The 22,584-nt window shown below is 38.3% G+C and overlaps 1 protein-coding gene across 1 annotated transcript in view; it reads left to right on the top strand.

Annotated features, from left to right (window-relative positions):
* Positions 1-9,186, top strand: part of LOC149187962 (cysteine proteinase COT44-like) — a 56,720-nt gene extending 47,534 nt beyond the window's left edge. The window contains exons 2-5 of the mRNA XM_089411516.1: positions 7,211-7,446; positions 7,769-7,909; positions 8,070-8,504; positions 8,652-9,186. Coding sequence (XP_089267642.1) covers positions 7,211-7,446; positions 7,769-7,909; positions 8,070-8,504; positions 8,652-8,711 — 872 coding nt within the window. The 3' untranslated portion in view covers positions 8,712-9,186. The remainder of the gene's footprint in view (positions 1-7,210; positions 7,447-7,768; positions 7,910-8,069; positions 8,505-8,651) is intronic.
* The last annotated feature ends 13,398 nt before the right edge of the window (positions 9,187-22,584 follow it).

Raw genomic sequence — 22,584 nt, 5'->3', positions numbered from 1 at the left:
CCGTCCGGACATATGTTTTGCAATTGGCATGATGAGCTCATATATGGTTGAGCCTCACTAGATTGGTGCCAAGAATCTTCTGAGATATCTTCGGGGCACAATCTCTCATGAATTGAGATACACTGCCAGAAATGTGAAGCTGCATGATTATTCGAATGCTGACTAGGCAGGCAGTGTGGAGGATTGCAAGAGCACTTCTGAGTGTTGGTTCTCTTTGGATTCTGCTTCGATATCAAGGATGAGCAGGAAGCAGAAGTCGGTTGCTATAAGCACCGCCGAGATAGAATACATAGCTACGAGTATGATCTCGTATGAAGCTGCTTGGTTGTGGAGGCTCTTCAGTGAGTTGTTTGTACACATGATGGATACCACCGTGATCTTCTGTGTCAACCAGGGGGAGATTTGATTGTTGAGGAATCCTGTATTCTATGGTTGCTCCAACAGATAGGCATCAGATACTACCTTATCAGGGATATGGTACGTCGATGAGCGAGGAGGCTCCATCGCATTGAGACTGATGTACAGGTCGCAGACATTTTGTCAAAGCTCCAAGGAAAGGTCAAATTTGTGACTTTCCCAAACGACTTGGAGTCGTTGAGAGACCTTCTTATAAGGGCCCTGCATGTTACATGCATTGAGCTCTGGGAGCTCCGGGGGGGCTTGGGGTACTATTGGAGCAACACACGACCATAGGGCGACTCACCCTCCCCTAATGGTGCATTGTGTACAGGGTGATTGGTTCAGCCTTCCCCCGTGATACCCCGAGGCGACTTAGGGACATAATGATTAGTTCTCTTGTCGAGGCATCCTACCCATGCAGTCTGGGACTCATGGGAAGTACCTCTCATTTGATCAATGAGCAGGGAAATGGGGTTAGGGACCATAGTAGTACTATCGATGGACGCATCATTGTATCTACCGTACTCCCTATGCTAGGATGACCTCCATTGATCTAGGATCAATGAAACTGATCTAGGATCAGTATGAGTGGTTTGAAACACTCTCTCGTGATATTGATCTGGGATCAATAAAATTGACTTCGGGTCAGTAGAGAATGGTATGAGACATTCTCGATCAATTCTTCTTCTTCATGGTTCGACAGAGCAGATCTCAGCAAAGTAGAGCAGAGCAGTGCAAGGCACTGATGGCAGAGATAGTACAATCAGACATATGGATCAGCAGATGGAGTTCTCCCTAGTTGAGAGGGAGTGCTAAAATTGACAACTAGGGCCAAACTCCATGTGGGTCATCTTATTAATGGCAACTGATATTTTTCTTGGATCCCTCTCATCGAGAGGTGTAGGATTGATCTAAAGATCATCCGATTCCGATAAATATTCATGGAGATATGAATTTATTTGTGTTATGGGACAATTCGTCAAGGTCGGCCAGCAACCAAATAAACCCCACATGTGCTCAACGTTTTAGTATAAATAGAGGTGCCTTGAAAGTCATTTGGACACTCACAACTCTCTTGTGATCTCTTCCTCTCCATTCATTTGGGTTTTAATGGAAGGAAGAATCCCTAAGAGAATACGCTGATCTAGGAGGTTTGCCCTAGCCCTAGATGAAGAGATCTATACGCTGCCCTCATCTACATTCATGGAGAAGAATCTTCGCTGCCATATGGAGAAGCCCTAACGCATTCATGGTGAAGAGACCTACGTTGTCCATACAAATCCTAATGCTATCCTAAACGCTGTCATAAAAGACAACCCTTATCTCAATTACAAGAAGCCCTAACACTGCCCTATCTAACGCAGCCATGGTAGAAGCCTAAGTACCCTACGTGGAGGAGAAAGAGTCCACCTACAACAGCCCTAATCCCTAGCTACAACAAGAAAGGGAGGCTCTAAGACAACGTGAAGGAGGCTGAGTTCATTAATGGAGGCCGAGATAACTGTTGGAGCAGTGACACTTTGGTGGAGGCCGAGAGACTGTCATGGATACCGTAAGCTGTCTTGAGGGCCGAAGGCATAGTTTTATGGGGCTACAACCCTTGGAAAGGGCTACCGCAGCAAGGGATAGGCTTGCTGTAGCTAGCCGCAGTCCCTATCACACCTACAGGTCTACGTTAGGAGGGCGTAAGGCCTGCTGGGGTATGACAAGCCAACGTGGGATGTAGGAGTGCTGAAGAAGGGTGACCGTAGCCTTGGTAGGGATGTTGCAGCTGATGTGTGAAGGCTGGTTGGACTGTCATTGATGCCCTAACCAGTCCATGACCACATTGTGAAGGCTGTCCTAAATGCAGCAAACAACAACATGATATGATATGATGTGACAACATTGTGGCGAATGCTATAGCATGATGATGGGTATAGTGATGAAGTGTATCACAACACAATGGTGAGGTACAACAGTATGATATATTGCAGCAGCATGATGTATTTCAACAGCAACCGCAAGTTCATGGTGCTGCAATAGTATAGCACATTGGGACAACAATATGGTACTTGGTGCAACAAGTACACAAAGCATATGGCAACAACAAGAACATATGGCAACAACATGAAGGTATTGTAGTAACAGGATGATGAGGTATTGTAGCATGCATTTGGGTGCAGCATAGTGCAATGAAGAGCTCAGCGTAGTGCTGCAAGAGGAGATGCAGTACAGTGATGGGTACAGTCATGATTAGTGAAGCATGATGAGATGCAACATTGTGATGATAGGTGTAGCATGGTGCAACATGATGACGAGATGCAGCATGATGATAGGTGAAGGAGTCACCTTGGAGAATCAGTTGAAGACATGCTCAGCATAGTGCTACAAGAGGAGATGCAGTACAGTGATGGGTATAGTCATGATTAGTGAAGCATGATGAGATGCAACATTGTGATGATAGGTGCAGCACGGTGAGGTGCAACATGATGACGAGATGCAGCACGATGATAGGTGAAGGAGTCACCTTGGAGAATCAATTGAAGCAGCATGTCTTCAACTGATCTCATCTTCTTAGAGACGATCTATGCTCTTATCTAGATAAGTCAAAGTGTTGACTTCTGTTGTAAATGTACTCTCTCTCTCTGCTGAACTATTGAAGAACATATAAGAATAATTGATCAAGGGTTTCCCCACATTGGAGTTTGTCCCTGGCTAGCACCACATCTTGTGTCCTCTTGTCTTGGCTTGTCTTCTGCGATTTATGTTTATGTTCTATCTGTAATTTACTTTAATGCTGATGTGATTGCTAATCTGGAAAATATATTGAGCTAACTGTGAAAATTGAAATAAATTGCTCTAAGCATAGAACATACCTAAAATTAACAACATGGCAACAATGCTCCCACTCCTGGAGAGGATGTGGATCTTAATTACATGGATGAAGACATATTTGATGATATGTAAATGTAATTTATGATGATGTTTTAAACTTTTGAACACTGAACATTGAATAACATAATATGCCATATGATAGTTGACTGCTAGTCATATTTCATTTTGTACTTTGTGCTATGTAGTGCGTATTAATAATTTTGGTGATGATGTTGTCATGTTTTTGATTGAAATTTGAAACATAAACTTGATGATATGTTGAATGTTATAATATTCATTAATGATGATGACAACGTGTATGCTGAATTGATGATGATGACTTGCTTGTGTTGAATTCATGATGATGATTATTTATTTTTAGATATAGAGTATAGATTTTAAAAGATGAATGGTAATATGAAATCTTGTTTTGTTATGTGCGTGTGTGCCGTTTCCTTGCTGTATCGTATCTAGATTTTTTGAAAATTTGTCGTATCCGTTTCAAACCCCGTATTCGTATCCGTTCCTGTATCCGTTTCAGTGCAACTTAGTTTAAATGGTTTATATATTTCATATTTTGTGTAATTCACTAATTTTTTATATTTTTAAATATATAATATATAACATGTCCTTCATGTCTTGTTTTGCGGGGTCATCGTGTCACATGTCAGATACTCATATTTTCATGTCCTACATCTCCCGTGTCCTCATGTCAGGTGACTTAGGTTAACACTAATTTCAAAGTGATTGACGACCGAGATTAGATCTTACCTCACTTGAGATCAATGGCTAAGATTGAAACTTACTAATCGAAGTAAATTACTTTACATTTCCTAAGTTTTATTAACTCAATGAGACAACATATTAATGTGTTTTTTCCTAAGTTAGACTTAGGATAAGTTACATTAGCAACTTGCTCAACCTAGAGTAAGTGTTTTAAGCAAGGCTACTTGGAAGAGGGAGCAGAAGTGGGGAGCAGGGAGGGACAATTTATAGTCTTCATTAACCACGGGTCCACAAGTTACAACATTTCGATTCTCATCATGTTGGGTGTGGACCCTGTTTATATTCTTGATTCATAGGTCTTGTTTTGGTCGCGCTTGGATCCCAATCCCTAGCGAGAGGTGTGGTGGGGGGAAACAACCTTTGAGCCCCCCCACTGGCAGGGGTTTGGTGGCAGCGCCCTTGTTCTGAAATATTTTAATTTTGTAGTCAATCTGGACTGTTCATTAGGTGGAAGATATAACTGTAGAAATTATGTTAATTTAGGGTTGTTTGCCCTAGAAGACAACCCTTGGTTTGTATGAGGCAAGTGTATTGTGGCTGGGTATTATTTTGTATCTATTCCTATCTTTTGCTAGCACTTGATGACGAGTTTTGACTCATACAGTCTTATTTTCGTCACATGGCATAATCTTGTAGAGATGCTTTCTTACACAAGTATATGAACAAGTGTAGGTTGTTTAACAATGGGAGCAGGTAAAATTTGCTGCTCCAACCCTTTTCCTTCTCACTAGCTTTGTCACATACTTTTACAAGGTTGTTGAACAGTAGAGCGAATTTTTTTGTGAAGAAAAGAAAAGAAATTTGCTTCCAATTCTTCTAAATGTAAGGCTCCATCCTCCATATTATCCTCCTTTGGGTTGTTGTTCCAAGTGATATATGCTCTATGAAATCGAGCTTGCTCACAATAATGTGTCAACAACGTCAAGTTGTAGTGTACATAAACCATGCTTTCTGCTCAGTTTTGATTGAGGCAGTTTCTTTTAACAATGTGGATGAATCTATAGGTGCTCCAACGCCTCTCTGCAGAAAAAGTATTAACCCTTTGTGAAAGCACTAGGGACGGAGCGATTTTTTTTTGGTGGGAGCAACCAGGGAGCAATTTTTTTTGGCGGGAGCGCACTCCCGAAAATTGCTCCCAAACGGGAGCGATTTAGGAGCGCACTCCCTGGGTTGCTCCCTAAGCGCTTCCATTCAGAACATGCTTTGGGAGCGGGTGCAAGGGGTGAGGGGGTGGGGGCGCTCACTTGCAGCCCTGGTTCTAAGGAGATGTGGGTGACTTCTACACACCTAGACACAAGATTTGTGCAGAAGTACATGCACGAGCTACAAACTTCAACAAATTCTCACTTGGGGGGATATTGATCCCCCCAAACCACCCAGCCAGTCTCACAACCCCAGGCGCCACAAAACATGTTGGGGTGCACAATCTATACCTGCAAAAATCCAACACTTTCCTTTAGAACTTTTTGACAGCAACACTAAGCAGATTTATCCCAACTGGTAAGACTTAAAATGGATCTGAGAGTCATCTTTTAAGCTACCCACTGGAACGGGGTTGAACAAATAACAAATCTAATAGAAGGGATAAACAGACACTCTGGTTGCGTGCTTCCCTTAGGTGCTCAATGAAGTCATTAATGCCAAAGCTTGCAATTGTTTTTCCTTTCAGAACTGCTTTGTTCACCCAAGACAATTTCCTCAGGTATCAAATATATGAATACACACAACAAGTGGGACATGGGCTTAAACAATTTGAACTTGCTCATGGTCAGTCTGTCAGTAATAAGTATAAACACTAATTTAAACCATTATATGTGACAAATTGGATTATTTTTTTTAACTATTGAATTGTATGTAGTGCAAAATCTTGTTGTGAGTCGTGACCCATCATTTCGATTACTTTAAAATATCGTGCATCTTCATGAGGTTAAAACAACAAATTGATAAGAAGCCTATGATTCATATCTGAGCACTAGCAGTCATCACCTATAAATGTGCAGAATTTATCTTTTCATGATTCGTTGCATGATGCCAGTTCACTTGGCAACCCTTCCATCTTCTCCAAAGATTATTCCTCAAATATCTTTGAACCAGAAGGTTTATAGTTTATACAGCACCAAATACCACAACTTATTGAAACATATTGTGAAAGTAAGGGTATCTGTCCAACAAATGTCCACTGGCTATAGCTTGTAGGCTGTCATGGGTTATGCCTGGTAATAGGAATGCAACCCTTATAGCATCTGTGTGAAATAAAGTTGTCTTCGACATACTTCCAAAACACTTTTCCTTGTGTCTACCTTTGTCATGGCAAGAGCTCCCTAAGTCCTGTCTGCTTCCTGTGTGAGGGGTCAATGTCATGTCCCACCTGTCCTTTAGGAGTCAAAAGTCTCAATGCATATTTTTAGAGCTGAAAGTAGAATTGTATCAATGCTCATGCATTTGCTCAGTAATTGGATTTCCATTGTGTCATTCCTGGAGCTTAATAAGAGCCACTTAATCTAGACTGGTCCACTTGTTTGCTGAGAGCATTCATGGTTTTGGCCAAGTAGGTAAAATTATGTAAAAGTAAACTTAATTAACATTTAATGTATCTGGGCAGGTTTCTGTTTTAAGTATTTTTGAGGATGTAGGTTGTGCAGTTGAAACTTTAACCAACCCAACTCTAGAGTTTGTGCTTCTAAGCCTCACTATAAAAAAAGGGCATAAATTCAATCTTCATACCTCTTGTTTAGGGATCATAGTGACTTAGGTTTTCTATCTGTTCTTATGTTAGAAACTGTAAACTGTGGAAGTGTGAAACTGGATAATGAGAGTAGCTTTCTCTGTAGACCAAGCTTGTATGGGCAGATTTTCCATGACTGTCCGATTTCTTTCTGTACTGAAAATATAGATTGTCCTAACATCAAGTACTGCATTCTGTGTTCTGTGAGCTCATATAGTTAGCAAATTCGGCTGCATACCTTTAAAGCTTAGACCAAAGTTATCTTTTCTTCATGTTCAAGGAAACCTGCTATGGCATGAGTAATGAATCCTTTGATTTATCTTTGTCATGGACAGCCATTTAACTTGATGTTAGACAAAAAAACACTTGTTTGGTTCTTGCATAATTGCATGTTGATTATTGTGATCTGTTTATAAGTGATCAAATACTTGCCTACCTGCACAGGTGACTGTTGGGCATTTTCGGCAACTGGAGCAATTGAAGGCATCAACAAGATTGTTACAGGCTCACTGGTTAGCCTTTCTGAACAGGAGTTGTGTGATTGTGACACATCTTATAATAATGGCTGTGACGGAGGACTTATGGACTATGCTTTTCAGTGGGTAATCATGAATGGTGGGATTGACACAGAGGTTGACTACCCTTATAAAGGTGTCCAGAAGGCTTGTAACAGCAAAAAGGTGTTGCCTTCATACACTCTTATTTTTATTTATCACGTAGTTACATCAATCAGCAAGCAGAACAAATTTCAGACAATTATTTGCATTGCATTAGGGCATAGTTTCTAGCATGATCCATGTCATATTGTTCCATTGTTATTTCTCTAAGTAGCTGACAAAAGCATATAAGCTACAATTGTTGCATGGTTATGATTTGAGTTGGTCTGTAACATATATGTTTCAAGATTACAGGATTTAGTCTCTCCATGATCTAACTTCTTGGATTAAGAATGGATCCTTGCGAGTGTACATATGTTAAGAACATCAAGAACTTATGTTTCAGGTGAATAGGCGTGTGGTAACTATAGATGATTATAGAGATGTACCAGCAAACAATGAGAAGGCATTGCTACAGGCAGTTGTACGTCAGCCTGTAAGTGTGGGCATTTCTGGTGGTGAAAGAGCATTCCAGTTATATTCTGGAGTAAGTGTTGATGCTAAACCTGTTGGAATGAATTTAAAGCATTGTTAAATGTGATTCTTGAATGGTTCGTTATGGGTTGTTTTGAGGTTTTAATGGGTATGAGATGGTAGTATACTTAATTGTGCTCAGAAGGAAAAAGTAATTTTCCCCCCTCTAACAGGGAATCTTCAATGGTCCGTGCTCAAATTCTTTAGACCATGCTGCTTTGATAGTTGGATATGGCTCAAACAATGGGCTTGATTACTGGATAGTAAAAAATTCATGGGGAAAAAGTTGGGGCATGAATGGCTATGCATACATGGTCCGAAACAGAGGTGATCCTGAGGGTATTTGTGGAATCAACACATTAGCATCCTATCCCATTAAGTCAAGCCCAAACCCTCCACCACCCCCGCCTATCCCCACTCCAGTTAAATGTGATGCACTCTGGTACTGTCCAGCTGGAAGCACATGTTGTTGTACACTGTACATATTCAGATTCTGTATAAATTGGGGTTGTTGTCATTTGGATTCTGCGGTGTGCTGCAAAGATCAAAAGTATTGCTGTCCTCAGGATCATCCCATATGTGACTCAGTTACTGCCCAGTGTCTCAAGGTTGGTGAGCTTCTGCAAACTATCCAGTCAAGCATTTGGTAGTAGAACAAATGAATGAATTCCCATGTAATTGTTGATAAGCCTCTATATTAAAATGGTGTAGCATTTTGTCCTAACTTTAGCTTTTGGTGTTACACATGTTTACAGGCTGCAAGAAATATGACAAGTGTAACAGGCCTTGCTCAAATGAGTGCTTCAATTCTATGATACTTTATGGGTGAATATATTCTTCTACTAAGAGCTTTAATGAAGCCTGCAAGATGGAGCTTAACTTCTGTTGAGATTACGGTTATGTTCAAACCCCAAATGAAAGATTGCACACAAGCAATGTACTGCTTGTGCTTAAACAGAGAAAAGATGTATTATCTGAGGCTGATATGAGACTTGTTAGTCATTGTTTAATTGGACTTTCAAGATCTGTATGTTCAAAGTTGCGACAATTCTTTGATTGTGCGAGCCTGTATGAAACTTGCTAGTCTTTGTCCAGGGAAGATACATGTTGAGACCTATATGTATTTTTGAGAAATACTGCTCGTAGAAGCTTATAGCTGTTCCTTTGGCTAAGCTACTACACTATGAGGGGTGTACCAATGCTGTCAAAATCATTTAGGACTTGCACCAGGCCTTATCCATGCCCATTAGGGGTATTTTTTACCCAGGTGTTTGTGCTTTATAAGCCTGATCACCTTGCCGCTAGACCAGTTCCCATGGACCAAGAGCTATGTCTTAAGGTTGTTTAATCCTTTTCTAATGCAGACGTTGGGGCTACTGTGAAGGGTACTTCTATATATTTGAATAATTTGGAAATAATGCATAAAGTTCATTGTTTAGCGTATTGAAATAAGAAGTCCTCAGTTCATTTTAGAGATGAGAAAACCAAACCCCCACAGAAAGAAAACAGATTATCGGATCTTAGTTAATGGAAAGAATTATTGAGATAGCCATTTGACATACATATAGAACTTTGTATTAATTTAAACATGATTTGAAAGAGAGGCTTCGTAATAGAGGTGCACAAAAAATCGAGGGCCGGGTAAAAATACTTAAAAAGGAAATGCAAAAGAATAAAACAATAGATCTAAGATAACTTGGAGATATGGCTAAGAGACAATTCAAAACGCCTCGAAATAGTCAGTGGTAGTTTTGTTCGTAATAAAATGCACATTGAATTCTGAGCAGAGGTTATGCTATCTATAGCTTAGCCTACATAGTTGAATTCCCCGTTCTGGTACCGAATTTCAGAAGACTTAGGGCTGCTTCCTACTGCCTGACAAATCAATGTAATTTGAACTAAGTTCTATTAGATTACTGGCAGGTCTGCATAGGATTGTGATGGGAGGTGCTGTTGTAATTTCATTGTGAAGTGAGGTGCTGTACAGCCCAGGTAGGGGGAGATGTTTACATGACTGTCTTTGGGTGTCAAATGCTCCTACTGATCCATCTTTATCCCAAATCAATTAATTTCTGAGCTTTCACACATTAATTTTTGTTATTCCATTAAAGTGGATAGATCCATTTTTATCCCAGATTGATTAATTTCTGAGAGTTTGCACCTTAATTTTTTTTATTCCATTCAGAGTTTAATAAATCTGGGGTTAAGATGGACAAATTATTCCATTCAGAGCTTGATAGATCTGGGGTTAAGATGGATCTATGGCCATGTGAATCAACTAAAATGAATAGCGCACATTTAAATAAGCTCTGTTGGAGAATGATTTGGTTTCTTTCCTGTTTGTAAAGTTGGTACTCAGTTGACATTTCACAATTAATTATAAAATATCAGACGTTGCCACTCAGCTGGACAACTGTCTCAACAAGTGAAAGTGTCAGCACCAATGTTTTAAAACTCCGATTCGGCCAAGGGTCGACTCCGACTCCGACTCCGACTTGGTATCGACTCGGCCGGCTCGTTGTAAAAAATACATCAAATATTTATTTTTTTATAAAAACACATAATTTTAAAGATTTTCATTCATGTTTCCAAACACACAGCATTAGAATATAGATAGAAGACAACATATGATCAAAGTAGGCTCATGAATATATCCATTATATTAAAATGGCACCCAGTGCACTGTCCAATACATACACGATGATGATATAGAGATCAAAACAAAAACACATAACCAAGGAGGCTAGAAATGGCCTCTACAACAAAACTGTGACCAGTACCACTGGCTACTGCTAGAGTTGCTAACGTCATCTGGCTCAGTGTTACTTGGGAGCGGGAGCGACATTTTCAGAAGCTCCCAACATTAAGGTACATAGAGGGATTGGTGCTCTTGATTAAATACGAGTTCCATACCCTAATACATGACAAACTTCAATGGAAACATTGCAATCCCCCAATCCTGAAACCCTGAAAAGCCGATAAGTCTGCTGGATTTTGAATGAAATCTAAAATTCTACTTTCTCCATATGAAATCCAATGAGGTTGGAACCACTCTCAAACATCCCGAGTCATTTCATGGTAATGTTAAAAATTTAAGTAAAAGGATGAAAATGAAGATTAAGGAGAATGTCACTTAAACATTACTATGAATAACATAGCCTTGGTAGGGCAATATGATCAAATACTAGGGTTTGGGAGAGGGGAATGGATTCCAAATAGCATTTAACTAATTTATAAAACACCTTGGAATCGCAAACACAGCTAACAGTTATTTTTTTTTTTTTTTTGTTTGTAAAATATGAAAAATCACATTTATTTTTGGGTTACAGGCCGCATTCATTGACTCGACCGAGTTATTGCAGAACTGGCTGGGTTGACTGAGTCATGACTGACTCGGCCTCCCGAACTGGTATTTCTGCCGGGTCGTAAATTTTTTAGTGACTCGGATCAACTCGGTTGAGTCACTAATGACTCAGCAGTCAGCACTGCACTTAGCAAAAACTCCATATCACTTGAAAAAAATACATAAAAAATGAACAACAAAAAAAGAAAGAGAATTTCATTCCACGAGGAAGCCATCATTGTGGCATTAAGATTGACCTATGCTCGTGTAAATGGTCATAACATTGTAACCATAGTACATACATGATATTATACATTGGAGCCGCAGACGCTGATAGTGATGATCTAAAAACTGATAGCAGCCGCAGACGCTGATAGTGATGATCTAAAAACTGATAGCAGATGGTTAGCAACTAGCATTACAAATTAAAATTTAAAAAACACGAGAACAAACTACACATTGCATAACGTGAAACAAGTAAAACAAAACAAATGGTGAGTTTGACCAAATTTGCTTCAAAAGACTCGTGAGTTTGACATAGTTTGACTTGTGTGTTGATCATGATTAGCTTCATAAGGGGCATGTGAGCTGAGTTAACTTGGTGGTGGTCTCTAAATTGATTGTTGATCATGATTAGCTTCATAATGGGTATGTGGGCTGAATTAACTTGGTGGTGGTTTCTAAATTGATTGTTGTCTCATTTTACTTTATTGGAACTTACCAAGCTTTTGGTTTCACATATTAATAGGAAGCCAAAGCCAATTTGTTTGAACTCCCGAGTCCACTCTCATTAACTATTTTCATGAAATGGGTGCAGCATGTTCAATTGGAGAGACATTCAGCAGCACATTAAGGCTTGTTATTTACAGCCACTGAATCCTACAACTGAAATCAGCATCGGTTATACCCAATTTGATAATATTGTGCATATATATATAGATTCAGATTTGCAAAAAATAATAAAAATCATGAATTGCTATATTGAATATACATGAATACTTACAAAACGAGATCTATACAAACACAATTTATAAAGCCTCATATTGCAAACATTGTATAATCCCTTCCAATTTATAAAGCCTCACATTGCAAACATTGTATCATCCCTTCAATTTGGAGAATGTATTTGGGATTTCGTTTTTAGTTATTTGTAAAAACAAGATGTGGGGTCAATTATTGAAAACATCGTTGTAAAGTTATTCTATTTCCTATGAGTTCATCAACATGCTTGCTAGAGTGAGTGATATGATGGTCTTCATAGCTTTCATGCATGAGAGCTTTCTGAGTTTTGTTATTCTTGGTATGTTGTAAGCTGTACTTATGTGTTCTTTGAGGTAATATATGAAAATATTAAAAAAAAATGTTATGCCAACATTTCACACTCACACATGCCTTTTATGGGCATCTTTCGTTTGTTATTTGAGGTAATATATGAAGTATTTTCATAAAAAAATGTTAGGCCAATGTTTCTCACACACGCCTTTTATGGGCATCCTTCATTGCCTTGGATTTGGTTGCAAATGCGTTGCCATAGTGAATACCCTCTTTTCTAATGCATTAGAGCTTTCTTAGTTTTGTTATTCTTGGTATGTTGTATGCTGTACTTATTTGTTCTTTGAGGTAATATATGAAATATTTAAAAAAAAAATGTTATGCCAACATTTCACACTCTGCCAACATTTCACATTCACACACGCCTTTTATGGGCATCCTTCATTTGTTATTTGAGGTAATATATGAAGTATTTTCATAAAAAATGTTAGGCCAACATTTCTCACACACCTTTTATGGACATCCTTCATTGCCTTGGATTTGGTTGCAAATGTGTTGCCATAGTGAATACCCTCTTTCCTAATGCCTTAGCCTTTGTTTTTCTGAACAATGCACCATAAGATTGCGTCCAACTTCATCATTGGATTAGTTAGGGGTGATCTCTTGCTCCCTATTTGAATATTCTAATTGTCGATGCTTTATATTCATTGGAATCAACTAAAATGCAAAGAAAATTGTGGTATATCTCTCTTTCTAATGGGTTTGAGATGGTTAACAATCATTTTGTTAATGATTCTAATTGGTGGAGGTTACTAGGGGTTGTTGGAACTCTATTGCAATTTTTTTGGACTAGTGGTTAGCAAGAGGAAAACCAACTTTTGGGATGCTGGGGTTGATGATCCTCTAGTTTGGATCTCCTCTTTATGGAATTATGTCAAGTTAGGGGTGATTGTCCTAAGTTATTCCATTTGGAACAAGACTTTTGGTTGAGGATATGTGGGATTAGTGCTTATAGAGGCTTCAGAGAAAGCTCCTCATATGATAGTTCAATAATTTACCTTTTGTAGGCAAGCTAACATATTTTTTTTGCAGATTCTACAACGTTCCCAACTTTATTATGTTTCACACTATCTACTTAGCATGGTGTAGTTTAAGAAATTGAAGCAAATTCTAAGACTTTTTTCCATGGTCCAAGTATGGTGATGAAAGTGCCCTTTTTATGGTTACTTTGGGTATTATTGTAACACCCTCCTCCCACATTTATCCATGCTAACTAGTCCATCGGGGTAAACATGTGACGAAGAGTTACTGTGTTAAAATTGGCAACTAGGGCCAAACTCCATGTGGGTTATCAAATTCATGGTTGATAATATTTTTATTAGATTCCTCTCGTCGAGAGGTGTAGGATTGATCTAAAGATCATCCGATTCCGATAAGTATTTATGGAGATATGAATTTATTTTGATTATGTAATAGTTATCAAGCCTACCAACAACTCATGTAGGCTCAGAAGCCCAACAATGGCATCTATTCAATTAGCAACAGATGTGTATAAATACAGAAGGACTTTTCCTCATTTGGACTCACTCAACTCATAACATCTCTCTCTCTCTCCAGTGCAGAAAAGAGGCTCTTCTCTCCTGCGTAGAAAGAGACTCTTCTCTCACACGTGTGGAAGGAAGGTGCAGAACTTGAAGCTGCAACTGCAGATCCAAAGTTTGACCAACGTTGACCATCAGACTCCCTCCTTTGAACTGCGTTGTAGGTGTATCTGGATCTCCTCTGAAGGCCGCATTTTTTGGTGAAGGAATCAAGCCGATCCAACTGTCTGCCCTAGTTTTGATGCTGATGCGCTAATGCTGATGCTGTTGATCTAGGGTTTGCTACTGCTGATATAAATCAGATTTTTGTACTATTTCTCTCTGCTGAATTATTGAAGATAAAAGAAGATTTGATCAAAGGGTTCCCCATATTGGGGTTTGTCCCTGGCTAGTCGCCACATCTTGTGTCTCTTGTCTTGGCTTGTTTTTTGTTGATCGTTTAATGTTCTATCTGCACTTTACTTATGCACATGTGATTGCTAATATGTGAATAATAATAAGAAAGAGAAGTAAACTGCTCTAAGCATAGAACATACCATAAATTAACACTATGATATGGTTCAACTCCCCATGTGCAGTTAAGGAAGTGGAACCCACATGACAAGACCAATCTAATTTTCCTCGAGAGCTACAAAACCTTTGGGAAACAACTGACCCTTCCAGGCGCCAAACCCTTGTGACAACTTGGTGTTTTGCTGATCTAAAACCCCAGTAGCTCCCATGAGAAGACATTAGTGCGACTGAGACCCTCCAGTTGCTCCTACATCAAGGCATCCATGCGATTGTGATATTTTTGAGGCAATTCTATGCCAGCGACCCCGAATTCTAAGCCACTTTTTCAAGGTTAGGACTCAGGCCTCTGCCCGGAAGTTCATGAGATTTCCAGAAATGATAAATGACATTGAAATAATGCTACTAATGCATAAACTTCAACAAGGACTTGACCAAACCCCTACCAACCATGATAGGAATTTCGTCAGGCAAATTATAAACATGTAATCTACAGGTCATAGCAACAAATCGTAACATAGGGATCTCATACTTATCTGAGAATCGTCAAGGAGGATTGATGTCTCCTCCCAATCGCTGCAATGTTATCTATTAGGTCATTCATTCATTAACATTTCATCAACTAACCAAAACATGATGAGAGCCATAAATCAAAACTGTCATAAAACATGCTTATAACTAGCAAATAACCAGAGATGTATTCATGATGAAACAAACATTAAAGCCACATAATGACAAGCACATTTACTCATGAAATAGCAAAGGAAAAGGAGCTCTTATTAAAATATGCAAATCCAACCAAGTCAAGGACTCCCGCATACCACCAAACCATATATTGAGCTGAACCAAATCTCTCTTTAGGCCAATCACCCCTGTGCCATATTCCAAGTATGAATGTGGGATCTCATGGAATAAACCAAGAAAACCAAACCAGAGCTTCTAGAAGCCAAACCAACTCAACCCTGAACCAATGATTCCACCTCATGGTCAAACATCACTAACCATCACTATGTCAGTCTCTACCCAAGTTGTCCAGGGCTCCAAAGCGTTTGTTCCAACCAAGGTTTTTAGGACTAGTAACTCAACCCACAACCGTTGTTCGGCTTAGAGTGTTTTTCCAACCAGGGATTCCAGGACTAGTAGCTCAACCCACCAAGCGCTCCAGGGCATTTATCCAACCAAGACTTCTAGGACTAGTACTCAACCCAAGTTGTTATAGTGCTTCCAGAGCATTTGTCCAACCAAGGCTCTAGGAACTAATAACTTAACTCACAACCATAAGGAACATGAGCACCAACCAGAAGACAAAAGTAAAACCCATAACATCATGGCTATCAAGGAAATGGAAGGCTAAGAAAAATCACTGTTAATCCATGCAATCCTCCATGCCACTGACAAATTATAACCAAGAAACCACATGCATATGCCACGCATGCCAAAACTAGCAAGGAAATCATACATGCAACTAAGTACCTGCAAGCAAAACCTGCTGCAACTACTAATCCCGCTATCCTCTTGTGCTTTCCTGCTCTTCCTTTGCCTTCTTGCTTCAAATATCAAGTATGCCACACTCCTCCAAGAGTGCTCCAAGAAAACTCAGAGAGAGTAGAATGACAACTCCAAAAACTGAACTGACAAAAATCTACCAATTGATCCTCATAAGCCTTTTTACTAATGAGACCTCTGTTTTCCTCAATTTCCATTATTTTTCCTTCATTTTCCTCCTCACATGCAACTTGTGACCTTTCACCTGCCTTTTCTCCTATTTTCCATTATTTTCATAAATAAAATGCCAATAAATGCTTCATGCCTTTCCAAATCTTTTGTCAATTTCCATAGCCATTAATTAATCACAAATGATCTCCATCACTATGTTTTTCCCCAACATTCAGATTGGAATGTGTCCCATAACCTTGGTTATTATTTTGTCTTTATTAACTTTATTACATGGATTTTTAACCAGGGCTATTACAATTATGCCTAAGGGTTGAATCATGAAAGGTTCATTCACATTAAAGGTAATACAAAAGACACTTTTGATGTAGGGTAGAATGTAACTTTTTAGCATCATACTTTTGAATTTACTTCCCGAACTTTCACGCTCAGTTGTTCCATGAAGGTCCATGTACATCAATATTCAATTAGTACAACCCTTCAAGAAGAATCAACCCTATAATATCTTTGATAACCATCTTACCAAATTGATTCGGACTTATGCTGGAACGCAACAAAATACAAATATACACATAAACACAGAGATGCAGCAAAAATAAAACTTCATTTTATTAATATCAAAGTACTGAAATATGCTTACATACATAAATGGAAATAAACCAACTTGGGTGATGGTAGCTTATCTCTAAGAAGAAATGTGGCGGTTACAAACCTCTCAACTGTGTTACAATGGGGCTCAAAGGCCTATTTATTATTGAGAAACAATGAAAAACCTTAAGCATCCAAAAAACTAACCCTAGGAGATAAAGAGCCAAAATTGTGGGCTCCGTTTGGGTAAATTGGTACATCGACTTCTCGGGGTTGTAACTTTGGCATATGATCTTTGTTTCACTATCATAATACTTTGTTTCGAAGATCTTGAAGAGGAGGTTGAAAACAATTTAATAAATTGATTTGGGACTTTTTTGGTCTCTCAGTTTTCCATAAAAACGTCATTTATTATCTCAAAACTACTCCAGAAGTTTAGGACCCGAAAAACTGGCAAAAATAGTAAGTTATGCTATAATTAAGGAAACTGAAGAGAAACAACGGTGGGGGTCCAAGTGGAATAGGAGGGTGGCCACCAATATCTACCTAGATCACAAATGACGTCAAAGCATTTTGCCGAGCCAACAATCTCTAATTCCTCCATGCCCTAGTCCCAAAATCCTAAGAAACTCCCCAAAAGAGGATGCTTTTTTTCACTTGTGTGTTTAAATCTTGGATGCTCATTAATACACTGACCTTGATGAATCCATATCCAAATAGAACACCATGACAAATCCCATCTTACACAACAACCAAAAAAATTCTACTTGACGAACAAAACAACAAACTTCTAGGGCTTTCACATGCTCTTACTAATAAAGGACCTAGAAATCCTAAAAAGGTGTAGGGAAAAGAGGATATCACAAAATCCAAAGTTATCTCTAACCATAAGGGTATCTTGAGCATATTGAAAATGATGTTAAAAAACGATTTTCGATTGAGTGGATACCTCAAGAAATTTGATTATCCATTTTATTGCAAGTACTTTATTGAGTTGTAATGTCAACTAAGGCCCAAACCCCACTTGTCCTTGGGTATAATAGCTTCTCATATCGTAATTCAATGATTTTCCTTTGCAAGTAAGCTAAAAGTGCTTTTATGAATTATATAGGTTTCCTAACTTTATTATGTTTCATGCTATTTACTTAGTAAGACGTAGTTCAAGAAATTGGAGTAGATTCTTGGGATTTTGTTTCGTGGTCCAAGTATGGTGGTGAAAGTGGACTTTCTATGGTTCCTTTGGATGTGTCTATTATGACCAAGAGACTGAACATTTGTTGAACCTTTCTCTTGGTGAACCCTTCCCCTAGTGCATAAGTTACTCAACATTGATGACCTATTAGGGTTGTATGCTATTTGTTTGGGTTTTGTTTGGTCCTTATACTACTAGTGTAGCCCCTTATTTTTATTAGTGCAACCCCCTTATTGTATTGTTGTGCCCATGTTGTCCCCATATTGTTATTATTGTGCCCCATAGAAGCCCACTATTGTTATTGTTGGACCCTTACAATATTATTGTTATGTCAGCTCTGATTATATTGTGACCCCTTATATAGAAATGAGGCCTTGTCAGTTGTATCATCCAAGAATTGTTCATTTGTGTAATGTAAATGATGTTGCCCCCTCGAAGAGGCTTATTTTGAAGTCGTTGATCGATCTCTTCTTCTATTTTGTGAGCAGGTTGCATAACATTTGGTAGCAGAGCTTTAGATTCTAGGGTTTCACTGCTTCAAACAGGTCATCGTGGAATTTTCGCTATAACTTATTTTTCTACGAAGTTTCAGAAGTTGAAATTAAAACTCATTTGAGCCGAAATCGTGATGAACCTCGTGTCCAAATTTAAGATTTTGGTTCGCTATATTTTCAGAGATATGACCTGAAATATTTAGGGTTTTGCCGGCTCCCGAATTCCATCTGAAACATGTGACCTTGGGAAAATCATCATAACTTTTTCTTTGAGCATTAGATTCAAATTTTGTAAAAAGGGATAGAAAAAAGATGGACTTTAGTTTGTTGGGTATCGTTTTTAGAGCCGAAGGTTTAAACAATGACACGTGGCACTTCGTACAAGTTTGCTCTACTGAACCAGTCTATAATCAGGTTATTAAGGAAGATTGGACATAACACTTTCTTGGAGAATCTAGTCTCGATCAGACTTGTGGGGTTGGAAAGAGAACTCAGAGGGCTACCACAGGACGAAATTTCAGAGCTTGGAGATCCACCATTACAGACATATTATAGATTCAAGATTGAACTCCTAAAAACAAGAAAACGATCGATATGAGGAAGTTTGATGACAAGGATTCCGTAACATGGATACTACAAATGGAGAAATATTTTGATCTACATGATGTGCAATTGTTACAAAAGGTACGCATCTTTAAATTTAGAACCAAACTAGTTTGTATGGTATAGAGGGCTTTGTTCTCATAAATCACTTGTCACTTGATCAATTTTCACAGAGGAAATGATAGCACATTATGATGATACAAAGAGAAACACCTTCTTTAGCCAATTGATAAATCTTAAACAAAAGGGTTCAATAGTGGAGTGCATTGAGGACTTCCAAAAATTGAATATAAGGGTAATGATTTTCCAGAGAAGTAGAGGATTGATATCTTCATAGGGATTTTAAAGGATAACATTCAACATGAGGTTCGTCTTTGTGAACCTGATTCATTGGAGAAGGCATTCAGGTTGGCAAGAAAAATTGAAGGAAAAATTATGGAAACAAAGAATCCTACCACTCACAACTACAAATATGGAAGTGTTGTTGCTCCTAGCCTTCCACAACCTACAAGGTTGACACCACAACAATTGGACGTAAAAATAGAAAACAGGGTTTGTTACAGTTGTGTTAGAAAATACACTAAAGGTCATAAGTGTGATGAGAAGAAATTATTTTACATCGATTGTGAAGAGGAAGAAAATGAACAAGAAACGTAAAAAGAAGAGGATATACACCAAGAACCACCCCAGAGAAAGAACAAATGAATCTGACAATATCTTGTAGTGCATTGGCAGGAATTACCACTCAAACTCTCAAGATAGATGGACAAACGGAGATAGTGAAAAAATGATTGGAAGGATATTTTTGTTGCTTTGTATCTAATAAACAAACATAATGGGTCAAATGGTTACCTCTGGTTGAATGGTGATATAACGCTTCAACAAAAATGACCCCATTTATGGCACTTTATGGATATCATACATCATCCATCACATCATCTTTAAGAGAAAATTCTAATGTTCAAGTAATGGAAGATCACATCAAGAATCAACAATAAGTTCTCCAACTCTTAAAGGATAACTTCACTTTGGCGCAGAATCAAATGAAACAACAGGCAGATCAACATCGCAGTGAAAGAAATTTTGATGTAGGCGACTCAGTATTTTTATGGCTACAACCATACAAACAAATGTCCCTCAAGCAAGCTAAGAAAGATAATAAATTATCACCAAATTACTATGGTCCTTACAAGGTGTTGCAAAAGATTGGTACTATGGCATACAAATTGGAGCTTCCTGCATCTTCTTGAGTGCACCGTGTTTTCCATGTTTCATGCTTAAAGAAGGTTATAGGTGACAAGATCCTAGTTCAAACAATATTGCCGGAACTTGATGAGGAAGGAAAAATCATAGTGGAATCTGAAGCAGTCACAGAAACAAGAACTAGATAGCTACGAAATCGATCAATTTCAGAGTATCTCATCAAGTGGAAGAACCTACCCATTGAAGATTTCACATGGGAGGATGAGAATTTTATATAGAAGTATCCAGAACTACTCAATTATTGAGGACAACACTTTTTTAAGGAGAGGGGCATGTTAGGTCCCTATACTACTAGTGTAGCCCCTTATTCTTATTAGTGCAACCCCCTTAGTGTATTGTTGTGTGCCCATGTAATCCTCATATTGTTATTATTGTGCCCCATAGAAGCCCACTATTGTTATTGTTGTGCCCTTACAATATTATTGTTATGTTGGCTCTGATTATATTGTGACCCCTTAGACTCCTATATATAGAAAGAAGGTCTTGTCATTTGTATTGTCCAAGAATTGTTCATTTGTGTAATGTAAAGGAGGTTTCCCCCTATAAGAGGCTTATTTTGAAGTCGTTGATCTATCTCTTCTTCTATTTTGTGAGTAGGTTGCATAAAAATCTTCTTCACTCTAATGCCTACTACCTAACCTACTATAGTTGTTGCGTAATCAAGATTAAGCTATACTAATACTAGGTGCTTTATCGTGTTTGATGTATCCAATAGAGGTAGAAAGTATAAGGTAGGAAGTATTTTGAAGACACGCTGTACGGAAAGATACAATGGAATATTAAGCACATAACCACTCTCCCACTTGCTTTGTGATGGTGTATGAACCTTAGTGGAGTGGCTTGATCATTGTGTTTTTTTGCCCTTTAGAATCTTTTATTACAAATGCAACCACACTTGATCAATTTCCTTGCATCAATGTGTGGCACACAATGCTGATTATGGCGTTGTTTTTACTTGGCACTAGCCTTTTGCAATATGTCATGGATTTTCTGTTATATATGTTGGATTTGTGTCACAAACCTTGATTTCCTACTTCCTTTTGAGTTTGGGTAGACTCCCATGCGAATGCAGGGCACATGACAACTAATTGGGGCAAGTCACTGGAACCCCAAATACACTAGAAAGAGGAAAACTTACATCCCTTGTGCAAATATACCTTGATTCATTGTACATTTTGACATGGTGTATTATCATGTAGTTGACCTCCTCCCTTTTCTCTTTGTATCCATTGTGGACCGAAGGATAAATTGGAAGATCCTCAAAATTCAGTCACCCCTATTTGATGCAATGTTTCCAAGCATCCCAAAGTGACCCTAAACATGCTCATAGAAAAGCTTGACAATTCCCATTTTGAGATGCTCTTCTTACATGGTGTCAAAATTTCCAATTTAGAGTATTCATAATGATCATATAAACATAGCCATTACCATCATTGGTAGAAGTCGAACCTCTTTAGTAGTCCATGAAAGTCGACTCCCAAGGCTTCTTAATTGTTGGTAGTGGGGTGTAGAGTCATTGCTTCTTGATCACTAACTTGACATGGATCATGTTGCACATGACTTGATCTATCTACCCACATTTTATTAGAGCTTTGAACAATAGAAGTACTTATGCAATGTTAAGGCCCTTGGGCCACTATGTTAAGGCTCTAATAAAAATTCATGATTAGTTATATGTTATATTAGTAGGTCAGATAAAACATTTCATTATACCCTTTTATTATAACTATACCCATTTTCTTCTATATATAAATACTAAGAAGACCTAGCCTTATGATTGTCATATCTTGTCTTGTGCATTGGATTAGTTGTAAAATGATATTTTCCCCTCGAAGTGGATTCTATTCATTGACTTTTTATCATTTTCAAGGTCCTTGGATCATAAAATTTGGTATCACAACTATGATCCTAGGGTTTTTATTCTTCAATTGAGACATTTTGGCATTTTTACTATCTTTTTTTGGGGACATTTTTGAGAGAGAAATTTTGAGGTATTAGAGGCGAAATATTTGTTCATTTTTCAAGATTTTCTAGACTGATATTCACTTCCAATGATTACTTCAATAATTTGTCTTGTGCCACATCCATAATTAAGCAAGTACACGTATAAAATTTCAATAGTATAAATAATAAAGCCAGTAGGATCAT

This window comes from Pinus tabuliformis, chromosome 3_1 (assembly GCF_031772625.1).
Source record: "Pinus tabuliformis cultivar Carrire ecotype Pingquan chromosome 3_1, CPIR1, whole genome shotgun sequence".
Taxonomy (NCBI): Eukaryota; Viridiplantae; Streptophyta; class Pinopsida; order Pinales; family Pinaceae; genus Pinus; species Pinus tabuliformis.
The sequence above is the reverse complement of the archived record's forward strand: the minus strand, read 5'-3'. Positions and strand labels throughout refer to the sequence as shown.